Here is a 21,380-nt window from a genome sequence, read left to right on the forward strand (position 1 = left end):
GGGCTGAGTCCTTCGTTGCGGGACATTTTGAGGATGCACATGTGTATCCTCTGCGGTCTTAAAAGCCCCACGATGCTTTGGGCACGGAACAATTTCCCAAATCTTTGGCGGAAAATGGCTGAATCCAGGCAGTACACATTTAAATGTAAGTAAGTTCAGTGGCGTAGTAAATGTACACATGACTTGTGTTTAAAGTTTATAGTCGTTTTGAGTTTTGCCCGTGTGAACGCAAACCGAACCTTCTGAAAAATGAAACAATGTAACAAACTGTCGTCTGGTGGGCACCAGAGAAGCCGGCCCGTCCACACGGCGGCGTGCGTTGAAGCTTCAACGCTTCTGCCCATTCACTTTGAATGGGGTGACTTCAAGCTTTGCCGAACTGCATTGTGGGAGCGTTGCTTCGCTTTGCTCACATTGCTCGCTTCAAAAGTTGAGCAATGTTCAACTTTTGAAGCTTCGGCGGAAGCGTCGGCCAATCAAATCATATGCCAATACAAGCTCTAGCCAATCAAACCGCGTGCTTGTTTGTCCGGGAGATTCCTGTGATTGGTTGTTGGCCGAGTTTCAGACAAGCTGCCCGGCAAGCTTCAACGCACGCCGCCGTGTGGACGCTGCGTTGGGTGTGAATGAGACCTTAGAGCGTTTTGCTCCTAAATACATAATTAAAATGAACCTTGTTTTGACTTTGCCTCTTTTGTAGATATTTGTGGTTTATGCTACAATGTGCACCAATATGTGAAAAAAGGTTTGCAGACATCAAGTATGATATATGAATACACATTTTATTTTTGATTGGTGATGATGATTTTATGATTTTCTTATGTCTGCTTATCCTCCAGGACTTTTTCAAGGCTGCAAACAGAAGGAGAACGTTTTATGTTGGTTCTGTCCTGGAGAGATGATCATTTTACAAAATACAGTTACTCAAGTACGATCTTCGCTAATCAGTTATGAGTCTTCAAACTAATCGCGCTCAATTTAACGCGTTAACACTAACTTGACAGCCCTAATAAAAGTACATATCGATTTATGTGTAAATTAGCATAATTACTAGCTAGCCGCTAGCTGCTAACTGCCGCGGCCACCTCGTTAATATCAAAATCCATCAACAATCCATTACCATGCTGTCATGAACGTGCGGTGCTGTTGCATGTACAAATTGACGTGCTTAATGTGAAAGAGCATTTTGGGGGGCGTGGTTAAAGTTGCGCATGCTCTATGAGCGCACATACGGGTACTTCTCAGGCATGACGGGTAATCTGTGACGTTTCGCTCTCAAAAGTTGGGCCATTTTATCTTCCTGCGCCAATGAGCAGCTCTCATAGGAATGAATGAGGCCCCACCTCCCACGCTGTATACAGTTCTCACAAGGGGGAGGGACTGATTTAGCATGAATAGCTGCTAAAAATGTACCTGCATTTATTAAATGTCAGCTAAAAGAGCAGTGAAATGAAAAACTTTTGAATTTTCTGTGAAGATATTAACAGTACTTAATGTCAGCTTAGTAAATTATTATTTACAATAGACTACGCTTAGCTAACAGACTAATTTCCAACAGTCATGGACACCCACCTTTTCTTTTGAAAAACTGGGTGACATACTGTCGCCATTTAGTCCCTCTCTCTTGTCTTTCTCTCCTTTCTTTTCTTTTTTGAAAGTATGGTAGACTAGTATGGAGTCAGATTTGGGTCAATATTCTAGCGCACAAAACAAGCTACTCACGAGCGGAAAAAGTGCTTTTACATGCGCATGAAATGACCCTCGCGCGCAGAGTAAACCCCCGCGAGACAGCCCCCTTGCTCGCTCGCGGGAGTCTCAGCCTCACTCGCTCGCCGAGTCTGTCTGCGCGCGCGTGAAAAGTTTGAGACTTTGGGGCGGAGCCACTGGACTTTGATTGACAGCTGCCAGGAAACCCGGAGTTGCCAGGTTTTATAAATGCCTGAACTACCAACAGCCGAGGAGCATCAAGATCAGTTGGACGAGATTGAATGGTAAAGTTGTCCATAAAAAACTTATATTCGTAAAGTATACAGCTAATATATATATATATATATATATATATATACGTATATATATCAATTAATTTGATATAAAAAAATGACACATTAATTCTAGGAGTGTAATACTTTTACAAACACTATAGTAATAATATGCATTCATTATGACAATATCATACTATTATTATAGGAGTGTTCTATAGTGTGTTCAAAAAACAACTACAGAAACAATATATATTATACTATGGTAGTACTATTTAAAATAATATAGTCTTAATACGGAAACATAAAAAAACCCACTATAGTAATACTTTTACAAACACTATAGTAATAATATGCATTCACTATGACAATATCATGATATAGGAGTGTTCTATAGTGTGTTCAAAAAACAACTACAGAAACACTATATATTATAGTTACATTATTTAAAATAATATACTACAAAGATCTAGATACATAGTATTACTATTGAAATATTATAGGGCTACTATAGCTAATAAAATGGCACTACAGAAAAAACTATAGTAATACGATAGCTGGTGAAAAATACTACAGAACACTACACACTTACTATAGGACACTATACAACTCTTATAGTATACTATGGTAATACTATACTTCATTTCGTAAGGGAGGTGCGTACAGCAGACAGTAGCTAGCAGTTTTGGACAGATACAGCCAACTCAAAAATGTATTGTTTTATATAAAATTAATTGATATATATATATATATATATATATATTAGCTGTATACTTTACGAATATAATGTTTTTTTATGGACAACTTTACCATTCAATCTTGTCCAACTGATCTTGCAGCAGTCACTCCTCGGCTCTTGGTAGTTCAGGCATTTATCAAACCTGGCAACTCCAGGTTTCCTGGGAGCAGTCAATCAAAGTCCAGTGGCTCCGCCCCAAAATGTCAGAAACTTTTCACTCGTGCGCACCATTTAACGGGGAGCCAATGGAGTTCTTGGAGAACCGGAGTGATATGATTAATGGAAGGAGTTCTGGTAATGATACGGGCGGCTGAGTTTTGGACCAGTTGGAGCTGTATACAGACTCCGCTTGCGAGTGAGTCTGACACTCCCGCGAGCGAGCAAGAGGGCTGTCTCTCTCGTGAGCGAGCGCATAAACGCTCGCGGGGGTTTCATCTGCGCGCGAGGGTCATTTCATGCGCGTGTAAAAGCACATTTTCCGCTTGTGAGTAGCTTGTTTTGCGAGCTAGAATATTGACCCAAATCTGACTCCATAACTAGCATACCTCCTAACATGCTCTCACTCTGCTAGAAAGTGCTGGTGCCGCACCGCCGTTGGAGGCAGGACCAAACCATTACATGTAGATAGAGTGGGTGTACAGAGGCTTTGGATAATTAACTTTTGGAAGAAAATAAGTTAAATGAATCATAAGTTTAGTGAGCACATTATCAATATAACGTTCTATTAATGTTAATTATTGATGAATGATGAAAGGTTACTTAAACGTTTTTTTCTTAATGTTCTAAAATGATTTGAGCCCCTGTCAGTCACGGGCCCTTAGAATCGTCCTAACTTTTCACCCCCTTACGGCGCCCCTGGGTCTCAGATATTACAAATATATACAAAACACGTCTATGATGTGTTTTGCTCAAAATACCAAACAGATCATGCATTTTAGACATCCCTCATATCCCTCTATTTCAGCCCTGTTAGAGAAGTGCTGATTCTGGGTCAGTAGCTGCTGGCCCCGCCCCCTTTTGAGCCCGTCAAGGCAAGCTGTGAGCTGCAGAGGGAAGAGAGAGATTTCTAACAGTATATACAGCTAAATGCTGCCGTGATTAAACGCCATATCATTTTCCAAACCACTTCAAGGATTATTTCTGAAACAGTATGGAGCTTGTAGAGTATTCACAGTTGGTCTCTGTTGTCCTTCTACACACACCGTACCTGAATGTAGGGATCTACAGTTGTTGAACCCGTACCCAGGGGTTCTATAGTTTGGTTCTGATAACTGCCATGTGTGTGTAATGTTGCTCCGTCACTATTAAGGTTATTAAACCAAGCTCCAAGATAAACATGACTCGTTTATGAGAACATCAAACAGAGCTCAAATGCTTTTTCTCTTGTGGGTTTACCACAAGGTGTTTATTTATTTCCTGTTTTTTTACACATGCTCTCTGCAGTAGGTTAGCTCTGAGTGTTAGCGATGCTTGCTAATGTAAACAAAGTCCATATTACTTCCAAAACACATTGCACATTGTTTCTGATAGTGACGTTTCTGATAGGGCCGTCGGTCAAAAGCCAGCCCACTTTCCGATATTACGTCATATCGTTAGCAAATCAGGATCAGCTCCGTTGTACCCCCGTTTTTAGAGATTTGGGTACGGAGTAAAAAGGGAGAGGGTTTTGTGACACTGTGAGTTCCCTGACACACCGGGGACACATATTTATGTATAAAAGACATAAAAAAGTGCATTTTGCATGATAGAAGACCTTTAAGTCAACTCACTGGTAAATATGTACATCATTTAGAAAAAGAACATTTGACGGACTTACTAAGTAATGAACTGTTGAAATGATTGCAAGTAAATTATCTAGCAATTCTGGCAGCATCATAAGCTCAACTGCAAACTGCACGTTGATTTTTTTTTAGCTAAATGCTAACCTCAGCATGCTATCATGATGACAGAAGAACCATTAAAAAAAATCTCTCCGGATAAGGTAACAAACAAACAAAAAGCATTTATATGTTTTGCGACAAAACGGTGAAGTGACAGACAAATACATTTGATCCAGACCCTTTCCAAATATGACGGTATTCTTCTTTCAATACCTCACCGGCTCTTTGAACGTGAATGCATTAGTGTAAGAGTCCTTCACATTGCTCTCAACAGAGCTCGGAAAATGTCAATATTCACTTTTTGCTTTCAAAGTGAACTCGAGTGTATACTTTTTTCTGCCTGAGTGCAGCTTTGACTGCAAAAAGAGACAAAAGAGAATATTGCAAAGCAGATGTTAAATGACACATAAAGTAGCCTACTTTGTGAAAGCTCTAATGTTTCCCTCCGAACACTAAAAACAGATTACATATAAAGCACAATTAGCTTCTGTGGCTGTGACATCACTTCCAGGGCGCGTGACTCAAGGCTTTATCTCCATATAAACAACATGAGATCGGAATAGATCATTTCACAAAATGGTGTTTCTTTTGTACTCATTCAGTTCCAATCTACAGAGCCAAAACAATGAAAAGCACATCACAAGGGCATCGTTAATGTCTTCTCACTCCAAAGATGAATGTAATTAGATGGAAAACCTTCTGGAACATTTTTATCAAAAACACTTCATTACTGAAAAAGTCAACAAATGAAGTGCCATCCTGAATACAACCCAAAGCAAACAAAGAACATTGACAATTACACTGTCAACAAATAAATTAGCAGGTTTAAAAAAAAAAATCACAACACTGATCTTGACTGATGCTAAGAGACCAGACACTAGCTACATCGTAAACACACAGCAGGACAAGATGAAGATTATGTTTGCTGCAGTGAGTTTGTGACCCTCCTCCCGCTGCGGTCCTGCAATTTCCTCTCAATTATAATCAAAATACTACTTCAAACTCAACTATTATCGCCTGCATTTGAAGAAGGATTCAATAAAGCACAAGCTGTTTTTCTGGGCTGCTGAAGGTTAAAATATATTGCAAGTGGCTGCAGAATGGACACTTGTATTAATCTGTCGACATGGCTGCAGGTGTTTGTGCGTTTATTGTATTAAAATTAGTGGTGTCCTTGCTCATAGCCTGCTGAGTATGTCAGTGTGATGTATGTGTTTGTTTTTGTAACTTCACTATGTGTGCAGTGGGAAATGATTATGTGTTTGTTGGACCCACTGTGTGGCTCTGTGGTAGTCACGAGTGGCTAAGCAAATAACCGACGTGTTAGCACACAGATGTTCGCCAGCTATGAGCAAACAAATTCAGATCTTTCATTTTCTCTGTGCATGGTGTCGGCCAACTGATGGTGATAAAGCAGAAGAATACAGAGGGATAATTACCACCAGGCAGCCAGGCGCGACGCCCACAGCAGGCTGTCTGGAGTTGACAATACTTCCAAGGCTGGGGCGTGTAAAGTTAAAGTGCTTTTAATTGGCTTAATTAACCTTATGTCATACCTAGGCTTCATTTACATGCTCATCCAATTAGACTCTGTAATGTATGAGGCATGAAAATCATCCAGGTCTCCAGAGGCGAAGTAGGAGGAAGCATAAAGAGGCAGAGATGGTTGAAGTTGGCTCTCAGTGCTGATTGAAGAGGAAACAGTTGACGTAAAAAGTAACACTGATTTGTATGAACGAGGTAGTACAAAAATAAAATTAATCGTTTTGGAGAAATCCATTAGAAACATAAAATAGTAGGCTACAGTTAATATTTCATGTAAACAATCAGTTTATTTTATATTTAATGGTTTATATATATGGTCTGTTTGGAAGCTTTACAGTGAGGAGCACGTTAGCCTATTAGCAAAAAGACTGCAAAGAGGGGGGGAAAGCTAGCAGCTTACAAAATATGCCCATTTGCTCCATTGAAGGGGACCTGTTATGCATTTTGAATTTCGCATTTTGCAAACCCGAAGTTCCTTCCTCTGCCTGAATCGCCTGCATTGTACTCCTTTGTTTACTTCCGTAACATAATGACATTGAAGGGGGAGACATCTCTAAGGGGTTGACCAATCACAACAGAGTCGGCCAGCTAACCAATCAGAGCAGACTGGGCTCTGGTTTCAGACAGACGGTAATAAGAGGTTCTGGAGCATAGGCACTATGAAAAAAATAAAGAACTTTTTGAACATTAAAGCATGGAGACATGCTCATGTCATCCTCCAACATGCAGTTACTTTTTGAATGGATTTATTTCTTGACTTTAGTTTAATAAAGTGTAATGCTAGTAAGCTAATGTCTAAAGAAAGTGTGCATGTGTAAAAGTAAGAAAATGAATAAATTGTATCGTGACATTATGATATGCTTTTACTTGTTGTGTACATGTGGAATATTTGACCAGATGGTGGAACAATGACGGTCTAACTTTAGGATCTTTCCCCAGGTGAAAATATTTGTACTTGAGTAAATGTACTTAGCTTCTTACTACCACTGCATATCAGTATATTTTCACACGTTTTACCCGAAAAAAATTGTAAGAGGAGTAGACAGAACAACTTCATGTTTTAAAATGAACACTTTTACTTAAGACAATAAAGAAAACAAAGAAACAAGGTAAATAACAATAAAATAAAATCTGTGGGATCTGGATTTAAAGCTGCTGTTTTTAGCAGACGGACCAGTCCAACAGTTCATGGAGCACAGATTGCTGGGGGCCATGGCTCTTGGAGGCGATGTATTTGGCGTGTTGAGCGTCTGCTTTCAGCCGGCGTTTCTCCCGCTTCTTCTCGTGGTTTTGCTGGTACTTTCCAACCCAGTGTCCAACAGAGAGTTTGTCCTTCTGCATGGACTGCAGGCTCTCTCTGACCTCAGCTGTTTTTCCTTTTGATAAAACAAGATAAATTGTTAATCCTTTTGTACGGTTCAGGTCAAATCTGACCAACACACTACTTGTATTAATCATACATATTGTGTTTTGCATTTGATTGCTTCAAGGCCTTACGAAATCCTCCACAGTAGGCATTTAAACATATAAAATTGATGATCACAACTTTCATTGCATATTGAGTGGTTGAGTGGCTATGTTGTTCCTGGTCCAAAATGACCGCCATATGAAATGAATAGGCAACGCTAGGTTATGTTCATCCATCAGATAGTACACACTCAAATTGAATATAAATGTTCATTTTGGGATACATATTCAGTGTCTATTCTTTGTATATTCACTGTAGTTGTTCACGTAAACCAGTACTGAGACATTGTTTACAGCTTAAAAAGGGGTTAAATAAAATGTTTGGATGATTAATGGTTTTTGTGTTAATGTAAGAGCAGTTAAAACAGACCGGTCAAATTTGACAGAGAACACCAAAGTAAGGTGGGAGAAACAATCATGACAGGAGGTTTAATTAAAGAAAACAAGTTAAACACAAGGCCACAGTAGAGGAATATGTAACCCTCCCAACCCTGATGAAACATACCATCAAACTTTGAGATTGTTCTTGCAGCCAAAAGGAGATAGTCGGAGTAATCATAGACAGGCCTACTCTCCATTTCTTCCTCTGCAACCCAGTTGTTGAAGACATTTTTGTTTTTCAACACTTTTTTACTAAAGAAAAAATAATAAAGGAAACAAAGAAACAAGGTAAATAACAATAACAAATACAAATGAAATCTGTTAGAAAGTGGATTTTAGGCAGTTATTTTAGTAGACGGACCAGTCCAACAGTTCATCGAGCAGGGATTGCTGGGGGCCATGGCTCTTGGAGGCGATGTATTTGGCGTGTTGAGCCTCTGCTTTCAGCCGGCGTTTCTCCCGCTTCTTCTCGTGGTTCTGCTGGTACTTTCCAACCCAGTGTCCAACTGAGAGTCTGTCCTTCTGCATGGACTGCAGGCTCTCTCTGACCTCAGCTGTTTTTCCTTCAGATAAAAGAAGATAAAAGTTTACTTGCAAGTTAATAAAAAATGTAATACAAGGCCACAGTAGAGGAATATGACACGGGCGTGTGGAGTATTGGATTACATGTAGAGACTTAACTTAAACTTAATACAGTTATGTGAAATCTGTTGACAGAATACATTTAATTAAAGATTTTTAAGTTTAACGGATTCAATTTGAAAAAGTAACACCCCAACATACCGTAAGACTTTGGGTTTGGTTTGGCAGCAAACAGGAGATAGGTGGCGTCATCAACGACAGGCCTACTGTGCATTTCTTTCTCTGCAACCCAGTTGTTGTGGAGAGTTTTCTTCTTTCTCTGAGGTGACTTCAGGTCGGGGGTCAAGATGTCAGCCTCCTCTCGTCTCTTCTCCTGCTCTTCATTCAGAGCGAGGGCATTGTGAGATGGGCTTTGGACTCCCTTCAGCATCACCCGTTGCCACTGAAGCCTCTCTTGCTTCAACTGATTCTGCTGTCTTTCCTTTGGGGCCTCCTGCCTACTCCTGTCGTTCTCCATGTTTACTTTCTTGAGACTTTCTGTCACTTTTTGAGTCTCTTCTCTGTCCCTCTCGCTTTTTGCCAGGATCTCCAGAGCAGCTCTTTGTCTGCGCTCCAACTCCACTGCTTTGAGCTCCACATACATTTGTCTTCTGACCGCCACCTTTCTCTCCTCTGGGGTCAGTTTAGATAAAGTATGGACAAGTTCCATCTCAGCAATGAGGTGTTGTCTAGAAGACATGTTAGTGTTCACAATTTGAACTTTTTCTCTCTGTATGTTTTCTAATGCTCTCTCTTCAGTAGGTTTGGGTGAAATGAACAGCAGAGAGGCCTCCGTTGGTATGGAGATCCAGCAGAGTTCCATGTTCATGTGTCGGGAACATTCCGGAGTTCCGGAGCAGAATACTTTCTCTAGAATTCCAAAGGTGCCATATAAGGTAATACTCTTTAACTACTGTATGTACTTCAGCCTATGTGTTATTCTGTCTATTTATTGATGATAAGTCCCTTTTTGAAGTTTGTTTCTTTCTGCAGTTGTTTTGAGTGTATTAATATTCATTTTATAATTATACCTCTTTTGAGCCTTTTCCTGATTGCTACAAATGTTCCTTTAAGTAATGTTTTGCAGGTGAAGGGACCAAAAGTGTCACTGTCAACTTGGTCTGTACCCAGCAGGTCTGTTCAGTTATCAGTCATAATCAAATATATTGCCAGGAAACTCAGCTTCAGACAGTCCCCAGGTAATGACACGTTGGGGATCCCTTGACTTTACCCCTTTTGCAACTTATTTTTTTGATTTTTAGTGAAGTGTCTGAAGTCATGAATTGTGTTACTCGTGCAATATGCCCCTTATGTACTCAGACAGGGATCTGAATTCCTGACTTACAGTTCTGGTCTAGGTTATTTATATCTGTACGATGACATCACTAGGGCCACCAGGGTGGGTGGAGGGGGTCTGGAGGAGGGGTTTTGGGCTGACAGCCCAAGAGCACAGCGGAGGACCCAGAAGGGATCTCGGGCAGACGGCCCGGGAGCAAGCCAGAAGCCGAGAAGGGGGACTCGGGCGGATGGCCCGGGGGCAAGGCAGAGTCCAAGGGTGGGGTCTCGGGCGGACGGCCCGGGGGCAAGGCAGAGTCCATGGAGGGTCGAAGGCCACAGCGGGCGAACTCAGGGGGCCGAGCATGAGGGCGAAGGCAGCGGCAGGAAGAGTCAGTGGGCCGGGCCCGGGGGCGGGCACCGCGGCCGGGAAAGTCAGGGGGCCGGGCTCGAGGGCGAAGACCGCGGCACTCAGGGAGCCGGGCTTGAGGGCGAAGACCGCGGCTCTCATGGGGCCGGGCTCGAGGGCGAAGACCGCGGCTCTCAGGGGGCCGGGCTCGAGGGCGAAGACCAGACAGCTCCGGAGGCCGGGCAGGGGCCGGTGTTGGCCGAACAGGAACCGGAGCCGGTGGGACAGGCTTTGGCAATATCCCCCACGGAAGAGGACCAGGAGTTGGCAGGACCCCCGGCGAGACAGGTAGCGGCGGGACCTCCAATGGAACAAGACATGGGATTGGCAGGACTCTCAGCGGGACCTCCAACGGAACAGGACATAGGGCCGGCAGGACCCCCGGCAGAAGAGGAGTCGGCGGGACCCCCAACGGGACAGGACATTGAATTGGCAAGACCCCCAGCGGAACCTCCAACGGCACAGGACATAGGGTTTGCAGGACCCCCGGCAGAAGAGTAGTCGGCGGGACCCCCAACGGGACATGACATGGAGTTGGCAGAACCCCCGGCAGGAGAGTAGTTGGCGGAACCCCCAACGGGACAGGACACAGGGTTGGCAGGACCCCCGGCAGAAGAGTAGTCGGCGGAACCCCCAACGGGACAGGACACAGGGTTGGCAGGACCCCAGGCAGAAGAGTAGTCGACGGGACCCCCAACGGCACAGGACATAGGGTTGGCAGGACCCCCGGCAGAAGAGTAGTCGGCGGGACCCCCAACGGGACAGGACGTGGAGTTGGCAGGACCCCCAGCGGAAGCTCCAACGACACAGGACACAGGGTTGGCAGGACCCCCGGCAGAAGAGTAGTCGGCAGGACCCCCAACGGGACAGGACATAGGGTTGGCAGGTCCCCCGGCAGAAGAGTAGTCGTGGGACCCCAAACGGGACAGGACATGGAGTTGGCAGGACCCCCAGCGGAACCTCCAACTGCACTTCAGTAGGGACTTGAGTTGGAACTGGAGTAGGGACTTGAGTAGGGACTGGAGAGGGAACTTGAGAGGCGACTCGAGAGGGGACTCGAGAGAGGGCTTGAGAGGGAACTCGAGAGGTGACTAGAAAGGGAACTCGAGAGGGAACTCGAGAGGGGACTCGAGAGGAGACTCGAGAGGAGACTGGAGAGGGGACTCGAGAGGGGGCTTGAGAGGGGACTCGAGAGGTGACTTGAGAAGGAAATTGAGTAGGGACTTGAGAAGTGAATAGAGAAGGGACTCGAGAAGGGACGCGAGAAGGGACTCGAGAAGAGATTAGAGAAGGGACCAGAGAAGGGACTAGGGAAGGGACGCGAGAAGGGACTCGAGAAGAGACTAGGGAAGGGACTCGGGAAGGGACTCGGGAAGGGACTATGGCTGCTGGGGCCAGAACTGGGTCTGGAACCATGGCTGCTGTGGCCAGAACTGGGTCTGGAACCATGGCTGCTGGGGCCGGACCCATGGCTGCTGGGGCCAGAACTGGGTCTGGGACCATGGCTGCTGGGGCCAGAACTGGTTCTGGAACCATGGCTGCTGGGACCAGAACCGGGGCTGGAACCATGGCTGCTGGGGCCGGAACCATGGCTGTTGGGGCCGGAACTTGGGCCGGAACCATGGCTCTTGGGGCTCGGGCTGCTAGCCTGGACTTGCGACTCCTTCTTTTAGGAGCCGTATGGAGGCTCCGTGGACCTCCAAAAGCGAGACGAGTTCCAGAGAACGGCTCCTGGACAGGAGCAGGAACTGAGGCAGAAGCAAGGGGTGACTCCAAACGGAACACACCGATGCGTGTGGTGTCATAATGGGAATTGGGAGGCAGGGAGCTAGCATGCCTGGGGCTAGCAGGCAGGGGATAACACACCGAGAGGAAATTGAAAATTCAGCCAGGTAAGAATTTCACCAAGCCTGGTTTCTCCGTAGTCATCTGGCGCGCCTCTGCCAGAGCAGCCTCTCGCTGCTGAACCCCGGACGCTCCCCTCCATCGATGAGAGCAGTTAGCCAAATAAAAGGAAAAATCCAATAATTCCTGCTCAAAAAGGATCTGCTGGGCCCATATCTGGTTGGTTCGTACTGTTACGGTTGAGTGAAGGAAGCAGGACCCAAATGCAGATAACTCTGATTAACCTTTATTTCAAGGATAATGAAAATAACTCGGACAAAACAGAACACTCATCGGTGAACTCAGTCACCAACAAAAGACGAACCAACACTGAACACAGGAAGAGACAAGACTAAATACAGGGAGGGGTAATCACAAGACGAGAAACAGCCGGGCAGGGGAGGAGAAACACAAGGGGGACAGGTGAACACAATCAGACAATTAGACACACCAGGGAAACTAACGACAGGAGGAAAACACAGGAAGAAGGACCAGACATAAAAAACTACAAACGTGACATATCATAAGAATCCTGACAGTGTCATCTGTTCTTGTGTTACAAAACTAATCACAACTAATGAAGCTCAGAGCTCAGAATCAGTGTACTTCACATCACAATCACAGGCAATCATGAGAGAGCATTCACAGCATTGAGTTAAACTCAAACAGGCTGCAAAAATTCCTAAAATGCATGCATCGTAAAAAAAAAAGGAAGAACGTTTGATGTCATTAATCTATTTCAATTTGAAATACTTTATTTGTCCTTCGAGTGGCAATACAAGGCTTTTTAAATCCCAAGTATCGCAGTTTAGCACCATCAGAGATAATACAAAATAAAAATGTGATTTCCTGTCATCATGATTGTTGACTCTTGCGCCCTCTTTCTCTTTGTCAGTTTCTTTGCTGCTTTCCGAGCCACTCATGTGAAAATGAATCTGTTCTGTGCCATTTACAGCAGGCTCTCTCAGTCCATTTTCCACTACTCCTCCCAGTCTTTCTCTCACCAATCAGCCTCTTTGCTCTCTCTTTTTCCTGCGACAGAAAATTGCGGCTCACTTAGTACCATCTCGTTCTCTACCTCTCTGTCCTCCACATTCTGTCTTTCTGTCTCTCCCGCTGTGGCTTAGATTTTACACAGCATTGTAAAAGTAAGACATTGCCCAAAACACACATGAACATAAATATTTAGACATGATTTTCTCCATTTTAATCATAGAATTACATACAATTGCAAAGAATTAGCTATTATCTTAAAAACAATGTTGTTTCCTAACAACTGAGTTTTAGGAATATCAACAACTATTCGATCGTTGACAGTCAGAAGATGAATCCTATAGACTTGGATGATCCCTGGGATTTCCTCTAGCGCCACAATCTGGTTGACATTTGTTTTGATTTTTGTGATTTCTCTCAACAACTGTAGAATGCGTTGCCATGACATTCAGTATTCACCCTCAGAATGAATCTTGTGGTCCATTACATTTTTCTCTAGTGCCAAGAGTCAAAATAGATTATATTCATCAGCTGTACTTTGTAATAAGTGTTAATTATTGTTAAACACTGGGGACCATTTTGAGATGGGATCACACCAGCTGCGACTTCCCATAAGGCCAAGGGCTCAAAATGCCTCTCCCTACTTCTTACCTATCTTCATCCAAAGCCCATCTTTGAGTTTATTTCAAACTACCAATAATTGATGGACTAGTTTGATGTCAGCTGCACACATGAAACGTTTTGTGATGCCACAATGAACCAGGAGAGATCTTGCTTGGATCATGGCCATTTTTTAACTCTTCCTTCCTTTCTTTCTCAAAACACAATTTCATTCTAAACCTATCCAAGTTGTTTCCTGTGAAGATGGACGTTCATTTTGAAAAGACTGTATGCATTTGAAAGCAATAAACTATTACACAGGAGAGCCTTTTTTTTAAACCACCACCAAAAATAGGAATCAAATGCTTCACAGGAAAATGACCTAGCTTCTGTTTACCACAGTACATCTCAAGTCTGATCTATAACTTCTTTCCTCATTGTTTGGGATTTTCTTTTCCAGACTAAGTGAACCAAGGAGAGACCCCTTGTGTAAAACTAGATTAAGAAATAACACTTTCTCAGCTAGGAGGTTTCATAGACGCTTTAAATCCTCTCTTACAAATCCTTTACCCAATGCACACAGCCACAAAGCAAGTGACAAAACGTAGCCTTCACAGGAGCACCACTCAGCAACCGAGTGAAATCATGAGTATACTTTTAGTGTGTGTGAATATCCAGCGTCCACATAGTGTCTTTCAAACAGACCGCCAAAGTAGACATGGTGGATGTGATCACTGCACAGGAAAAAAGAACAAACACCTCTCCTCAACCATCCCAGTACAATCAATTATGAAAAATGTTTTTGTTTCTTGAGGTCCAAACATATCCAGAATGGAAGCTGCCTGTTGCTGGACTTTTGTAGGAGAAAGTATGACAATTTTGGAATAAGCTCTTGTAAGATATACTAACAACTGTTGAATAAGGAAACATGTTTCCAACATGTCTGTCAGACAGCCACTCCACTCTGACCAAACACAATAGTTTCTGCCCCAATGTCAGCCACGCTCCGTCTCTTAGTACCTCCCACTTGGGAGAAGAAAAGCTCCCACTGCTTCACATTACCCCCTCCTTCTCCTCCAGCTGTCCTCTCATTACCGTCCTTTCACTTCATGGCTTAATACTTTTGGTCTTTACCGAGCGCTGCTGTCCTTCCTCGCCCCCCTCCTATTTTCAGAGAATTAAAACCAATTTTCCTTTTTTTTCAATCTTGTCTCATTACAGCTTATTCCTCATCTCCTGTGGCTGCAGGATGAAAAGAGGAACCAACGAAGGCTATTCATGAACACTAATTCCGTCCTTTGCAGGAGACGTGCCGCCTCCAGGAGGTGATTGCACTGCACCCCATGGGGTCATCACACAAATGATCTCTGTAAGGTCAATGTGAAATAAAAGGGACTTGTGATGTGGAGTGGCAATCCGTGTATCTACCGTCCAATTGTTTTTATATATATATGTGTATATATATAATATCAATATTTGTATTAACTAACCAAAGTCAATTAATATAACGGGCAAAAATGGGTAAATTGTCATGCATGTGGTGTTTGATATAGTTTACATTCAATTTCAACTATTTTAGGCAGAAAAACGTATATTGACCAAACCTTTTTTAATAGTTTACTATAATTTAGAAAGGTTTTTGTGATAAATCATTTCAAAAGTAAACATATTTTTTATTTTATATTTAAATTTGACATTTTTGCCCACAACATTATTAATTTATACATTTTGAAAAATTATGAATCAATTTATTTTTATTGTATTTCCTTGAGGCTGGGAAGATATCCAGCATGTAGTTCAACATGCACATGTTCTAATGCAAGTAAGTATAAGTATAACATGGAAAAGGGAATAAAATACGTTTAATAGGAGGATGTGAATTTATTTTCTCTCACCTTGTAATTACACAATCAAACAATCTATAATTTAGCTCTGGCCTTCACTCACAAAAAAACATTTTAGTTGAATTGGACACATTTTTCAAAGCTCTATTGACTGACATGCAATGACTGGGACTGATTGAAGAATCTGCGAGGAATTAACTAGGAGCAGAGAAATAATCATAATATTAAAAGACGGCAGCATCATAAGAGGCCAACATTAAAATACTTTGTCCAACAATATCAACTCATGAAGAAAGGTTTTTTAACGCTTACTCAAAATAGCAGAGAAACATGCATTCTTGTTCTCAGGAGGGGACATTGACAGAGGAGTGCTGGAAAAGTACACAGTAAGTACTTCATAGTACTTGTGGGGATAGTTTCACTAGTACTGAGTCCAACAGGATCGATCTCACGAAGAACTAATGGCAACAAAAAATAATTCCCTCATCAAACTTAGCAGAAGTGGCTTGATTGTGTTCTCAGTAGGGGACTTTGACAGAGTATTCCTCAAAAAATACACAGTAAAAGTACTTCAATGTGTTGTAAGTAGTAAGCTAACTAATACAAAGTCAAACAGTATCAATTTCATTAAGAACTAATGGTAAAATTATATTTTTATCTTTCATCAAATACAGCGGAAAAACATGCAGTATGTAAGGAGGGGACTTTGACAGAGGATTACTCACAAAGTAGACAGCAAAAGTACTTCATTTTATTTCTGGTAGAAGTCAAACTAGAACCGAGTCCAACAGTGTCAGTTTTCTTAAGAACTTGTGGTAAAACATATTTGCATCACTCGTCAAATATAGCAGGAATGAAGAGCAGTTGATTTGAAAAAACAAACTCGAGAGGCGGCTGAGTGACCGCAGTGCAGAATCGCTGTAGCCTAGTTTAAATCTCCTAACAATGTTGTCCATTTTAGACATAGGCTTATTATATTTACAGCCCTTAGTAACATCCATTTTCTGGGCTCAATATGTGTCTTGGCCGTTTTCGTTGTGATCGCTAAATTCACCTTGTTTCCCTTTGTTTATAATATTATCACCGTTCCAAGCAAGTGCTTTGTTTTGAAATCACTTCCGTGGGTCTCGCCCCGCCCCTCGTTCCAAGGACCATTTGACCATTTAGTAAGGTAAAAAGCAAAAACGCCTCTCAGACGCTCTTCCGTTTACGTGTTTAATAAAGAAAAACAATTGGACGGTAGATACACGGATTCGTGGCAGTGCTCTATTCTCCTTTGCACCTTTCTCCTTTTAGTATTTGAAGAAACAATCAGTCAAGATTAATCAAATCCTCTTTTTCTAATTCCTCATCAATATGAAAATGTTTGTTAAGGTGAAATGCAAAAAAGAAAATCAAATAATGTGGTGCAGTTTGTGTGTTTAATTATTGAATGAAACAAGCAATCAACCAGTATTGATTTTCTCTTGAGGTAAAGATGTTAATTTAGATAACAGATCTAATAAGACCAAATAAATCATAACTTTGATGATGAATGTGATGAATAGATTCTGTGTTATTGGTGTGACCATAATAATATCAAACAACAAGTGTCACAGAACACAGACTCAATTTGACACAGAAGATTAAGGTTAATGTCATGAGTTTCATCTATCAAGGATTAAATGGTAAACCTTAAAGAAAAGAAGGATCCAAAGGATGATCCAAATCATTCTGAATGCAATCACTCACATGGCTATTGTATTCATTTCATTTGTTGTGTTGTCTGAATGTGATTACGAATAATATATGTGAGGATCCACAGTTCTGCTGACTCTTTTTCCCCTCTGTGTTGGTTTTTGTCTGTCTGTGTGTCTGTCTTCCTGGCTGGGCGTGGCTGAAACTTTTGGATTCCCGCCTCCACACCTGCTGCTCGACACCCTGATTGCAACTACTCACCTACACCTGCATATAAACCCGGTTCCCTCATCCATTACTAGCCAGTTCGTCGTCTAACCACTAGTTTTAAAAACGTCTCGGCTATTTTAGCATCCAGCTAAACCTTGATCTCTAGTGTTTGTTGCTAATTCTAACCTTATGCTCTCCCCGTCCAGTGACCAATTTACCTAATCCTCTGCCTGACGCGCCCAGCCACCTTCCCTCCTGCTGTGTTCCTCCGTGTTCCCTCGCTCCCCTGGTTCCTCTCAAGGGCCATTTCAATTTTTTCAACATCCTCCGAGGGCCGTACAAATTATTGACCTCTGCTTAAAAGTACTACAATCACAGCCCATTCATTTCGCCTTTCTTTCATGCTGTGCAAAGAAAAAGCAACCTCTTAATCCAGATATCTTACCACGAGTCGCACATTGCATTCACGTGCGCGGTTGTGGCATTACAACCAAAACAGAAATATATGGACACAAGATGTGTGCAAATGTATTTAGTTTCATGTGGACATTATTTATGTTTTGGGGGGACCTAACCTTCTCTAGGGGGGGGGGGTCCATCCTCCCCCGGGAAGATTTGATCAATCTGGTGCACTTTGACGGCAACATTAAGAGATCTATGGATATGTAACCCAAATGTCCCGTAGCCTCTCTGAACACCCTGCGACTCTGCGTTGTGTTTGTTATTGGTGATGGGATGTTATGCAGAGGGGCGGAAAACAGGACACAGTAGATCGGATTGCGGTGGAGACGCTGAGTAGTGATTTATTCTTCACAATGGCAGCTCTTCTGACACACCTTTTGCGGAGTGAATACAAACATTAGCGCATTAGCTACATGCTAACCAATACAATAACCAAATGAACAGACAAAACATAAACATCTCACTCCCAAACACACAAACGGCTAAATAAACATTTAAACTAACCCATTAATTAAATAAATGGAATGTTTGGACGTTTTTAACGTAATAATGTGTACAATTATTTGCCGCCATTAACACTGCTCACCTTTTGCGGAGTGAATACAAACATTAGCGCCAAGATGGCGGCCGCACCCAGAACAACAGGAGAAATACGGTGTCCCACAATGGACCAAAAAACAACAATTTGCTGCCCAACAGCAACACCTACACTGTAAAAACGCAAACTTAAAATTGTTGGCCTGAAAATAATTAGTTTGTAAAGTGAACAAAAAATATTGAGTATTGAGCTTACTACATTAAATTAGTTCTCTCGACTATCTTTATTATGTTGCTTGTTTAAAGTGTGCGTCATTTAATCAATTCATTTGGCAAAACTTAAAAATCCAAGGTTAGAGTTCAAACTAAGTTCTTCGTGTATGCTTCGAGCTATGAACGGGGTCTCCAACAGAAATCTGCAGGGGGTTTTCTACAGTATTTCGCCTTTACGTGTTCGGCAGTGGCACTATGCTGTTCTCAACGGGACTGATCATCCTCAAGGTGAGCACTTTGTTTGAATGTTGTGTTGAAATTATTAATATAGAAAATGTCTGATTTAAATTGTAACATTAATTGATTGCAAATGATTTAGTTGATTGTTCGTGAATTATCATTTAATGCGGCACTAGATTTTAGTTTGTGGTACATTAGCCGAGTTTAACATTAGCTAGTTAACGCTTCTCTGAAAGAGGAAAAATGTTTTAGAAACTTTTATCATGTCTGGCCCTAGACTTTTAAGGTATGGACAAGTGTAGCCAGAAGGGTGGTCGGCTGTTAGCTTAGCACATAAGATGAATATCAGTGGAAGAAATATATAACTATGAATGGGGGTTTTAGCAATATTCTGGCAACCCGTCTGTCGGCCAGCATTGAGGACATGCAGGTTCTTATTATACATCCATGCATGCGGGTCTGTCAGGTCGAGCCTGGCGTGAGGGAGGAAACACAACGTTACTCTGTTTTATGGCCAGAATATATGGTAAAATACGGACTGCATAATTAAGAGAGGATTACCGTGAGTTAACGATCAACTAGAAAGTAATGTGTGCGAGGGAATCAACCGTTTAAGAGCACAATGTCGACATCAGCAAAACATGTTTTCACCGTAGCTCCAACGATATTATTTCCGGCAATTAAGTATACGTTAAACAACATTTAAGATTAAACGTGCTACAGCTTCATAGATCGACATGTCTGATAGGTGGTAACAGTCATTTCTCTGTCCCCGTCAGTGCAGCAGACCGACGGAGACGAGATGACAGAGTGTGTTGAAGCGGCCTATGAACAACTACGATACCCAGTTCAGGTGGCAAATGGCGCGCTAACGGAGCTCCAGGAGGGAAAACCTTTGCGACGCTGAGGTTTTGCTGATTTGCAAAGGTATGCTAACATGGACGTGTGTTGTCTGCCACATGGTCGGCTTTTAGCTTGAAAAATATACGATGGTGCATATTAGCCGATCTCCATTTAGAAAACATGCATTTTAAAAGGTTTTTCGCCTGCCGTCTTTTCTGCAGACTGGTCAAAGCATTAATTCATGGTTTTTACTAAAAGGTATCAGTATGTTGTTACTTCGGCATCATTTTGAAACGTGTATTACAACTAAATCACGGTCAAATATGTTCATCTTGTTGTAGTTGTAGCCCCCTTGCCAGCGATGCTCTCTAGTTTAGCATACTCAGCCCGAAATAATAATAATAATAATAATAATAATAAATGTGATAATAATAATAATTAAAAAAAACACTAAAAAAAAACACTTTTAGTTAAAAATAATAATAATAATTTAAATATCTCTTCCAACAGGTTCAAACAACTATTGCAAAGTTCTTTTGTTCAGAGAAGACATGCCGTTTTAAATAAATCACAAATGGATCCTGACTTTTTTTCACTCATTTTAACCATAAATCCTAATGCTCTTTTTTTCTGATTTACAGACATCGCACAGCAACGAATGAGAATGTGTCTGGAAGGTCTGCCCTTATTTGTCCGTGACAGTGCACAGAAGCTTTTCCTGAAATGCCTGGTGTGTACAGTATGGTTGTCCATTAACCATAAGTCTACATTTAATGTCATACAAGTGCAGTTATTAAGTTTTCCTATAATCATAGATAAAACTGTTTTGAAGATGAAGCCCGATTCTCAGGATAAATACTAGACCTACTACATAACTACTGGTGAACTAGTTGTACAACAGAACAGTTAACATTTTAACAGTAATTATTGTGTCATTGCTGAGCAATCAAACCAGTGTTTTATTTGCAGTTATATATTATCCTTATTTGGTAAATAATAATTGCTTATCTGCTTTCTACATGCAGGACACTGATCCGGAAGAAAATCAGACTGCTGGTGTCAAGATGGGAGTCCTCACTGTTGTCGTAGATCAGGGGTCACCAAACTTTTTTCTCTGGGGGCTACATTATTGTTCCTGACTGTGATGGGGGGCCGGGGCCGAGTCAGCTCATTGTGTAGAAGAGATTACTAGCCCGGCACAGCCATCCCCACTACTACTTTCACACTACTATATCAACACTTGATTCCTGACACATATTTGTTTACCATCTTTACTAGTGGTTTACAAAAGTAGCAATTGAGTCTTCACACTTTGCTTTAATTTGAAATACCACAGATATTCCATTTATTTGTTTTCTAATAAAAATAACATCAAAGCTGTCAAGGTAAGAAACATCTGCCTAGTTGAGGTGATTGACACTGGCAAAGGTGAGTTCAAAATTATAAATTATAGGTAGGCCTGATGATGATGATAATAATAATAATAATAATTGTGTGCAGCACTTAATAAAGGTCAAATAAATAGGCCTATAAAATAAATAAATAAATAAAAAACATCAATTATAATAACATGAGTAGGCT

The 21,380-nt window shown here is 41.9% G+C and overlaps 1 protein-coding gene and 1 long non-coding RNA gene across 7 annotated transcripts; one reads left to right on the forward strand and one right to left on the reverse strand.

Annotated features, from left to right (window-relative positions):
• Positions 1-7,195: 7,195 nt before the first annotated feature.
• Positions 7,196-9,880, reverse strand: LOC307041610 (uncharacterized protein). Its single transcript, XM_079685068.1, has 4 exons — positions 8,775-9,880; positions 8,353-8,554; positions 8,116-8,243; positions 7,196-7,519 (listed from the first exon to the last, which is right to left on the reverse strand). The coding sequence occupies exons 1-4, from the start codon at positions 9,439-9,441 to the stop codon at positions 7,305-7,307; spliced, it is 1,212 nt and encodes a 403-aa protein (XP_079541194.1). The 5' UTR covers positions 9,442-9,880; the 3' UTR covers positions 7,196-7,304.
• A 6,911-nt stretch (positions 9,881-16,791) lies between these two features.
• LOC307041880 lies at positions 16,792-21,345 on the forward strand. Of its 6 annotated transcripts, none has more exons than XR_013808922.1 (4): positions 16,792-19,004; positions 19,736-19,883; positions 20,441-20,529; positions 20,825-21,344. It is a non-coding gene; the product is annotated as an uncharacterized lncRNA (long non-coding RNA). The 6 variants fall into 6 exon arrangements; XR_013808923.1 differs by having other exon boundaries at positions 19,741-19,883; XR_013808924.1 differs by lacking the exon at positions 16,792-19,004 and adding an exon at positions 19,401-19,482 and having other exon boundaries at positions 20,825-21,345.
• The last annotated feature ends 35 nt before the right edge of the window (positions 21,346-21,380 follow it).

Source organism: Notothenia rossii (assembly GCF_949606895.1).
Source record: "Notothenia rossii genome assembly, chromosome: 5".
NCBI classification, from domain to species: domain Eukaryota; kingdom Metazoa; phylum Chordata; class Actinopteri; order Perciformes; family Nototheniidae; genus Notothenia; species Notothenia rossii.